Raw genomic sequence first — 9,989 nt, forward strand, 5'->3', positions numbered from 1 at the left:
GTGATGCAAAGCTGAATTTTCAGAATCATTACTCCAGTCTTCAGTGTCACATGATCCTTCAGAAATCATTCTGATATGCTGATTTGGTGCTCAAGAAATTCCTATTCTTATAAATCATTCTTATTATTATCAATGTTGACAAAACGTTCTTTGATGAAAAGAAAGTTCAAAAGTTTGAAGTTCAAAACAACATTTATTTGAATGTCTTGTAACATTTTGTAACAAAATGTCTTTACGGTCACTCTTTATCAATTATTTATCAGTTTCTTTAAAAAAATAAATAAATGAAAGTCTTACTGATCCTAAACTTTGGAAAAGCTGTGCTAGTTTTTTTATTGGCTGATTATACTGTTTCTATTCATTGTTAGAAAGTGGAGGCTCTTTGCAATAAAGGCATTAAAAAAGTTGGATGTGGAACGCATTTCTCAGTGGTTCTGGCCAAAGATGGACATGTCTACACATTCGGCCAAGGTAGACCCTCCAGAAATCGTCATCATCATCCAAATGTGTTTCTGTGTAAATGTGGCATCATTTACAATCATGTATACTATTTTCATTTGCAAATAATTAGATATTTTGAATCCGCACCTTTGTGATGTTGAGACAGCCTTTATATGCGTGTATGTTTTCACAGAGCGTCTGATAGGTCTGCCGGATTCCATGCTGAAGAATCACAACCGGCCACAGATCATTCCAGCATTGGAGGGCGTCTTCATTGAGGACATCGCTGTTGGCTGCGAGCACATCCTTGCTTTATCCAACACCGGAGACGTGTATGCATGGGGCTGCAACTGTGAGGCCCAGGTACAGTCATCTGAAACAGCACACCGACCTATTACCATCATGTTTAATTACATTTTCTATGGAGTTTTGAGAAAGAGTGAATATTTAGTTGAGCTTGTGTCTTTGTGTGCATTGCAGCTGGGTCTGGGCCATTCCAGTCCCGTCAAAGAGCCCACTCTGGTTACTGCTCTACAGGGCAAGAACATCAGGCAGATCTCGGCTGGACGCTGTCATACCTCGGCCTGGACCACACCGGCTCTGTCAACCAGAGCTTCAGGTACACTTAAATCCTAGTAAACTTTCTTGGAAACTCGTAAGCGAACTGTTTGGAACGCTCTACATGGGCAGCAGCTACAATAATGTTCACTTATAGGAGGCTTTTCTCAATGTCAAGGATACTTCCTTGGCAGGACTGATCCTTCCAAGTTACTTCCTTCAGAGGCTAGTCAAGACTCCTCTTTAGCATTCGGAGAACACGTAAATGAAACAGGCTAGCAAGTGCACGTAATTGCGTCATTACATCAGTGAAAAGGTCCGTTTGAATAACGCTGTGAATGGTATCGTTAAATTAATTTGGACAACTTAACTAGTAATTTATAAAAGAAATGCTGATGACGCAACCAAGTTAACAATTGTAAAATGATAGGTCTGGTTCAGTTAACCATTTGTATTTGTATCATTTACAATATGAATATGGTATTAATTTGTACTGGCATTTAAACGTTAAACTTTACTTATATTTACTACAGTTTTAACAAATGTTTGGTAACGTAAATAAAAACCGTTAACGCTCCGACTCCGCTAACGTTCGACATTTTTGAATCTTTGAACAAGATAGCAAAGCTGCGCGCATAGGATTGTGGGTGATTTGAGAGCGCGAAGAGTGCGAAGGATACACATATGCATCCTTTCCTGTGTATGGCATATTTTGCGAACGAAGGACTCAGTCCTTGGTTGAAATTCCGAGGATCCTCGACCTTGGAACAGTCGTTCGACAGATGTTGATGACGTAGCATCCTCGAAATACTGGCTTCCGAGGATCCTTCCTTGACATTGAGAAACCCCTATAGACTGTTTCAACGGCAACAACATAAACAAACGTGAGTGTGCATGCGCATTTTTGTGGCCCTAACTTAACTTCCAAATAGAATCAATAACAACAGCTAAGTAGTCCCTCTAGAGTAGATTATTTTTGATAACAAGCAAAATATGTTTTTCAAGGTCACAAACGCTGCTTTATCAGGCAAATTACATGCAAGATGAAATGAAGATTGAATAGACTAATAAAAATTGTCTTCCTTCAGAAATACAGTGATATAATAACACCCGCACCTTGTTTTGATTTTTAAATGTGCAGTACGTGCTCATGTTTATTCAACAAAACCTTTTGGAAAATCGGTCTGTTTTGATATTTTGAGCACCACAAATAAATGAATGTGTGAGAAACACATCCCACAGCACAACCACCTGAGCCCAACTTCAGTCTACTCCACTGTAACGGAAATTAACTTAGGGCCAGACACGTGCGCCCGATGAAACAGTCTATACATTACACCATACAACTAGCACTGTTCAATCACATTCGGTAGTCGGTATTACAAATATGATAGCTAAGCAAACTAGCAAACAAGCAATATCTATCCCACAGTTATACACTGATATAATTTCTTAGAAAAGAAACACAATGGGTGATCAATTCCATTTTCATCTTCTTGTAACAGCACCTGCACTAGTACTGCTAGCATCAACCTCAAGTTTAAAAGGTTTTGAGAAGTCAGGAGTAGCCAAGACAGGAGTGCTACATAACAAACTCTTTAAAGAAGTTTTAATTTTTTTATTTCTTATATTATTATTATTCTTATTAAGTACTGGGAGGGTTGAAGAAATCAACAAATATAATGGAAATGGTATAGTAAATATATATGTAAATATACATATATAACTTAACCAAGTGTCAGTAAAGCAAACATGTTACAAAGTATTTCTGTTTCAGATAAATGCCATTCTTTTAAACTTTCTGGAAATCCTGAAAGTATCATGGTTACCAAAAAAAAAAAAAAAGCAGCACAGATTAATATTAACATTAATAATAATAATAATAAATTGTTTCTTCAATAGCAAACCAGCATATTAGAATGATTTCTGAAGCATCATGTGATACTTAAAACTGGAGTAATGATGTTGAAAATTCAGCTTTGCACGTTGGTCAACATCAATAGCCTAAACACACAATTCACTGCAATTCATGCAATTTTATCCCACTGTATCCTGGCACATTCAGCTTGGTATCTCATTAAAATTCACATCTCCACAGAGGCTGACCTCATCAGTGTACAGTTAGTACTAGAATCAGTTCCTCAGCAGCTGGATGAGAGATTTGTTTTAACATCTGGTGTGATCAACTCTGACTGTGTATTTTGCAGGTTGTTCAGGGATACAGCTGGGCCTACCTCAATCTGTGCCTCCGCAGTATAATGCCCTCAAAGACTTCAGCCCTGAAGTGCTTAACACCCGTCTCCGAGTGCTGTACCACTTCTCTGATCTTATGTACAAGTCCTGGAGGCTTCTGAACCTCGACCCCCGCAGTCAGGTACTCGATCAATAAAACCAACAAACACACGCACCGTCACATGAATCACAGCATTTGCTGCTGGTGTTTCACTGGGAAAAAACTGTACTCTGACTCCCTGCCAAGAACCTTTCAGGATTTTCTAAACCCTTTTTCACTTTTCTGGATTAGTGTTCAGTGTGAAAGCGTTCCTTGTTAAAGTTCCTGTTTTTTTACCTCCAGACTAACAGGTCTGTGTCGGTTGATATCCACTTGTCTGACCGTGTCACTCTCTGGCTGGTTTCCAGGTAAATGCTTCCCGCTACAGCTCAGGTACATCTGCCATCGTGCAGGGCCAACTCAGAGGCCTGCTGTCCCCGAAAGTCAACACCCTTCCTCTCGTTCGCACTATTGGCAGAACCATGACGCAGGGAAAGACCTACGGCCCCCAGATTACAGTCAAACGGATCTCCACCAGGTGCGAGTTTGAGCTTTTAACTAATCAAATTAAAACCGAAATCATGATATGGATTAGTTTGATTGTTAAACAACAAATGCTGTGGTTTGATTAAATTAAATATATGTGCTGCATGATTCTGAGTGAAACGCAGCCCTGTGATCATGCTTCAGTGTTTGCAATGTTTTTTGGGGGGTAAATTTTCTACAGTATAATACAACAATAATAGTAATAATAATAATAACTATATTATTGTTATATAGACATTATTATTATTATTATTATTATTATTATTATTATTATTATTATTATTATTATTATTATTCTCTGAATTTGAACTCCATGTAATGTGCTTGTGCAGGAAAAATATATTTTATGGGATGTTTCAAAATAAGCCAAAAAAAATTAAGAATTAAAATAAGTCAAAGAAATCGATTTTATGTTTAGATTTCCACCATTTCAAAAAGTGTGATTTGCCATGTAAATTAATAAAATCATGTAACTCCATGGCCATTTTTTAATTAATAATTATTTTTCTAGTTATGCTTGGATCTAAAATATTGTATCAGGTAGAAATTGTGAGTAAAACAATATTTTAAACGATTCTTATCCTTAATACTTTTATTACACAATCATTAAAACCTGGGAAATCCATGACAATGGGGGTTTGGTCAAAAAGGTGGAGAACCACTGGAGTAGAGGAACACAGGAAGTGTACAGTAGTCAATATAGATGGGTAGTAGACAGTGTTTGTAAACTTCATGTTTGGGCTACCGACTTGTTTTTGCCAAGAATTAAACTGTTTACTTGATCAAGTACCTTGTCCTCCAATCCACAGGGGGCGCTCTAGCAAGCCCATTTTTGTGCAGATTGCCAAGCAGGTGGTGAACCTGAACCCTACTGAGCTGCGTCTGCCCTCCAGAGCATGGAAGGTGAAACTGGTCGGAGAGGGGGCGGATGACGCCGGCGGCGTGTTTGACGACACCATCACTGAGATGTGCCAGGTAAGTCCATGTTCTTAAACTCTTAGCACTAAAGGAAGGTCTCCTTCGTATTCAGGCATCCAAAACTGAATGATCTTTTTCCAGGAGTTGCAATCTGGTGTGGTCGAGCTTCTCATTCACACTCCCAACAGCACTGCAGATGTTGGTAGCAACACAGACAGGTATGTTGTAGATGCTGAGATATATAAGCAGAATGCAATCATGATGTATTTTTGTAGTCCAAACCAGAAGTTAGCTTCATGAACACAAATTGTATGACTTTTGTTGCCTAATTGCAATTGCCTTAAGCAAATAGTTATATGTAGGCTATAAACAAACTTGTTGACTTCAATGTAACCATCACTAAGCTTCAGTTCTTTCAGTCTTTAAAAAAAAAAAAGTTTGAGTTTTTGATCATTTGACATATATATATTGAGTTTGTGTTTGTCCCCATACCACATTTCAGGCTTTCAACCATCAACCCATTTAAAACCACCATTGATTTTTGGTCAGTGTAATGGGAAGTGCAGAAATGCTAACTTGTTTCCTGGTTTTGGTCTACAAAATACCTCATCCCTTCAGCACTCCAATGGCTCTAAATAGAAAGAGAGTTTTTCTACTAACCTCCATTGTCTTGGCAGATTCTTGCTGAACCCAGCAGCAGTCTCAGATGATCACATGGTGCAGTTTCGCTTCTTGGGGATCCTAATGGCAGTGGCCATTCGAACCAAAAAGCCCTTGGATCTGCACCTGGCACCATGGGTGTGGAAACAGATGTGCTGTATTCCTCTGGGAGCCGCGGACCTGGAGGAGGTGGACCTGCTCACGTACCGCTCACTTCAGGGCATCTTACACCTGGACAACAGCGTGATCAATGAAGAGAACTTCACAGTGGTGAGGCACATAGCCGTGAGAGACCAGCAGAGATCATTCATTCAGACATGACTTTCTCAACGTCGGTTTTATTCCTGATTTTTAGATGATCCCTCTGGACTCGTTTGTGGCACAAAGTGCTGATGGCACGTTGGTTCCAATGATTCCTGGTGGGCATAATGTCCCTCTGACATTCTCCAACAGGAATGATTATGTGGAGAGAGCCCTGCACTACAGGCTTCATGAGATGGACAGACAGGTATCTCCCAATCCCCCCCCCCAGACACTTTGGAATTACAGAATCAAAATGATGTTAACTAAACGCTTCACTTAAAGGAATAGTTCATCTACAGTTAGCTTATAATAATGCACGTAGACAGATCTTGCATGCTGACAGTGCAGAAGCAGTGGTAACGCAGTTTGTGTGTTTATGTAGGTGGCAGCAGTGAGGGAGGGCATGTCCTCAATCATCCCAGTCCCGTTACTTTCTCTGCTCACGGCTCGACAGCTGGAACAGCTGGTGTGTGGCCTGCCCGAGGTCTCCGTGGAGATGCTGAAGAAGGTGGTACGATACCGTGACATTACCGACAGCCACCAGCTCATTGGCTGGCTGTGGCAGAGCCTTGAGGAATTTACCAATGAGGAGAGAGTCCTGTTCCTGCGCTTCGTGTCCGGACGTTCCAGACTGCCATCGAATCCGGCAGACATCACACAAAAATTTCAAATCATCAAGGTTGATCGGGTAAGGCCACAGTCAGGTATAGAATATATAAAAGTCTGGAGTGGGTTTTACTCTTTTGTACTTAACTGTACATAAAGCTAAAAAAATGAAGAAATTATTCAAATAAATGAAATTAAATAAATTGAAAAGTAAAAATTCTAGGATTTATATATATATTTATATAATCATTTGATGACAACAAATTTGATGTACACAAACTTTATTTTTAAATTCTAAAATGACTAAAATTCACCCCAAAATGAAAATGTGTATTTATTATATATATATATATATATATATATATATATATATATATATATATATATATATATATATTATATATATATATTAGTGCTGTCAATCGATTAAAAAAAATTAACTAATTAATCGCACAATTTTTTAAAATTAATCGCGATTAATCGCGATTAATCGCAATTAAAAGACTGACACTTTTTGGATATGTAAATGTAAAATGTAAATAATTAATGTAAACTCAAGACAAAGAAACTATTTAAATTCAAAATATGATTGTTTATTGGAATTTTTGTTTAACTTGTAACACAGATTTTCTCATGTAAACAACATACCTGCAATAAATCATCAATATCCTCCAAATTAACTGTTGGCTTGAAAGCCATATTTATTACAGAAATAAAAACACAGGCATGTAAGTACCATTTGAATTTCAAAACAATCAATGCCAATAAAAAACAAAAATGATTTCCATGTTGAATTCTAAGTGGACTGCAAAAAAATTCCAAAGTATAGTCATTGCCAGTGCTTTAAGTGAGCCGGTACGCTCATTTGGACATCTGTTTTAATAGAGGTTTTAATCTTTTACCTGCACTGCAGATTTTCAGAGCGCCCTTCACAATGCAAGCTTCCTAATTCATCCCACCCAGAGCAGAAACTACATTACCCATTCACCCTTAAGTTACACAAGTGAATAGCGCATGTGTCGCTTTCCCACTGTTAAGTGTCAACAACTCATCGTGGTCGGAGAAGGTGTGTGAAACTCGTTGTGAGTTATACTAAAGCAAAATCTTGAGTATTTATTGTCTGATAAACATTAAAAACTGTCTGCGGAGGTTGAGTCGAGCCCCCGCTGGCTGTTCATTGGCTGCAGCATCTTTTTTCTAAGTTCTAAAAAAATACCGTAGACGGCAAGGCACAAATTTAGATATTCATTTATCTAATTAATCTATAGCCTATGCACAAAGACAATATGATCTTTTCGTCCCCTTTTTGTTTTAAAGCTTGATGAAGAGAGAGAGCGCAAGTTGCTGCAGCTGAGGAGGACAGTGATGCACGCGCACAGGAGTGATTGACAGTTCGCGGCACTGTGTACAAAAAATACTCCGCTACACAATTATTTCTTTATTTTCATTTAAGCTTATTAACGTTAGCGTTACAGAAATGTCTGATTTACGCACTGTTACAGTCATTGTTTTTTTTTTTTTTTTTTTTTTTTAAATGACATTTGAATTCATGATTTTAATGTTGCTGTTTCTTGTGGCAGACTAAATGAAGAGTAATGTTTATTGTGGCAGAGTTTTATACTGAAACTTTCCGTCTAAAAGTCCTTCCTTGGTCTTATCCATATTTCTTTGCACGTTGAACACACATAGGCCACAACTGGAAATAAAAAAAAACTGCAACCGCGTTAATTGCGTTATTTTTTTTTAACGCGTTAAATATTTCAAATTAATCGAATGCGTTAACGCGCTAATTTTGACAGCACTAATATATATATATATATATATAAATTGCATGTTTTTCCTGAGTATAGAATTTTTTATATATATATTAAAATGAACTTTTAAGTATAAAATTTTTTATAACTTTACAACCCCCCCCCCACAACACACACACACACACAAAATAAATTAAAAAAATTTTATATTAAAAAATTATCAGTAGATTTCTTTTTTTTACTGAAAGGGACACAGATTTTTTATACATGTATATTTTGTATATATCCAGTATTAACAATATTGGCAAAAATCGTACGATCATAGGCTGTTAGATTGCGAAGTACACATACTTTCCATGCGCAACAGCTTATGTGAATTTGGATGAAGCCAAGGTCTTCAATCTGTCTTTGTTCTCTCAACAGCCTGTGAACGGCCTTCCTACGGCCCAGACGTGCTTCTTTCAGCTGCGCCTTCCTCCTACACGAGCCAGGCCACACTAGCCGAGCGCCTACGCTATTCCTTCACAACTGCCCCTCCATAGACATGGACAACTACATTGCTGTCACGCAACACTGACCCAGCGGACGGCTCTGATACCGAGTACTGACACAACACCTGCAAAAACAGATGTAAGAGGAAAATCGTATTCACTATCATATTTACAGATTTCTGACTAATTTATCTAGAGATTCTCCTAACCCGAGCCACTATGCCTATAAACTTCTTGGCTGATTTCTTTATGGAAGTGTCCTGAACTAAGTGTAACATTAAAGAATTACTTAAAGGCTGTTGTGTTAGGCTACGAGATGGTGGTACTTGTTGATGCTCAAATTTCAGATTAAGCCATAAAAACAAAAACAATTCAAGAAGTCTCCTTAAAACTGTATGATATTTTATGGCGACCTCTCAGATGGAAGATGCACTGTACTGTAAATTAAATTTTGTGTACAGACTTTCGTGTCAGCTTGCCAAGTCATTTTGATTGTAAATGTTTTTCTGATTATGAAAAGTTTTTATTTCTGCTATATTTTTGTGTTTCTATTCCAGCTATTCTAATGCAATCTCACGAGTCTCACGTTTCCAAAGCTCAGAAAGGGAAAATCGATCACACTCATCCGAAGAACTGGAAGTTGCACGCTGGGAAATTGGTTGTGATTCAGGACATACAGTATGCAGTATATAATATATACAGAACAGATGTGCTTAAAACACTATCTGAAACACAAATGGTTGGACTGCGTTGTCCTGACTCACAAAATTGACTCTTTTGATTCACTTCTTTTTAAGACTACCAGTGTAGTCTGATTCCTGAAACAAAATGATTTCTTAAAGGGATAGTCTGCCTGAAAATGAAAATTCTGTCATTGTTTCCTCGCACTCGTGTCGTTTCTTTCTTCTGTTGAACACAAAAGTTGTTTTGAAGAATGTTGGTAACCAAACAGTTTCTGGTAGCCATTGCCTTCCATAGTATCCCCCCCCTCCCCCCATACGTCTGTGACTGCCAGCAATTGTTTGGTTACCAACATTCTTCAAAATATCTTCTTTTGTACAGAACTCATACAGAACAAATTTTGGGGTGAACTATCCTTTAAGTTATGCATATGAGATTTTACACATTACATCCTCACATTGGTTATTTGAACAAATATGGTAAAAAAAAAAAGCCCCCCACCACTAAGCCAACACTGTACTCTATATTCAATTAGCAGCAGGGTCTATCAGATGACCTCACATAATCAAACTGAGCACTGTTTTATCATGCTGCGATAATTCAGCAGTTTCTTTGCTCAATTACAATCCTGTTTTCAGTCAAACAAATCATTTATTTTCACCTTGCTTCATAGGAATTCCATAATAAAAGCTTTTCAGATTATGCTGAGTGTTGAAGTTGTACAATCGGGTAAATGTGTTGGAAATGCGGGCTGAAGGG

The 9,989-nt window shown here is 37.9% G+C and overlaps 1 protein-coding gene across 1 annotated transcript in view; it reads left to right on the plus strand.

Annotated features, from left to right (window-relative positions):
- LOC113064392 (probable E3 ubiquitin-protein ligase HERC1) overlaps positions 1–8,681 on the plus strand; it is a 64,038-nt gene extending 55,357 nt beyond the window's left edge. The window contains 14 exon segments of the mRNA XM_026235189.1: positions 369–471; positions 635–804; positions 922–1,060; positions 3,207–3,373; positions 3,640–3,809; positions 4,627–4,792; positions 4,877–4,953; positions 5,413–5,665; positions 5,751–5,903; positions 6,081–6,386; positions 8,482–8,533; positions 8,536–8,574; positions 8,577–8,614; positions 8,616–8,681. Coding sequence (XP_026090974.1) covers positions 369–471; positions 635–804; positions 922–1,060; positions 3,207–3,373; positions 3,640–3,809; positions 4,627–4,792; positions 4,877–4,953; positions 5,413–5,665; positions 5,751–5,903; positions 6,081–6,386; positions 8,482–8,533; positions 8,536–8,574; positions 8,577–8,614; positions 8,616–8,666 — 1,884 coding nt within the window. The 3' untranslated portion in view covers positions 8,667–8,681.
- Positions 8,682–9,989: the final 1,308 nt, after the last annotated feature.

The sequence above is a fragment of the Carassius auratus genome, chromosome 46 (genome assembly GCF_003368295.1).
Source record: "Carassius auratus strain Wakin chromosome 46, ASM336829v1, whole genome shotgun sequence".
Lineage (NCBI taxonomy): Eukaryota > Metazoa > Chordata > Actinopteri > Cypriniformes > Cyprinidae > Carassius > Carassius auratus.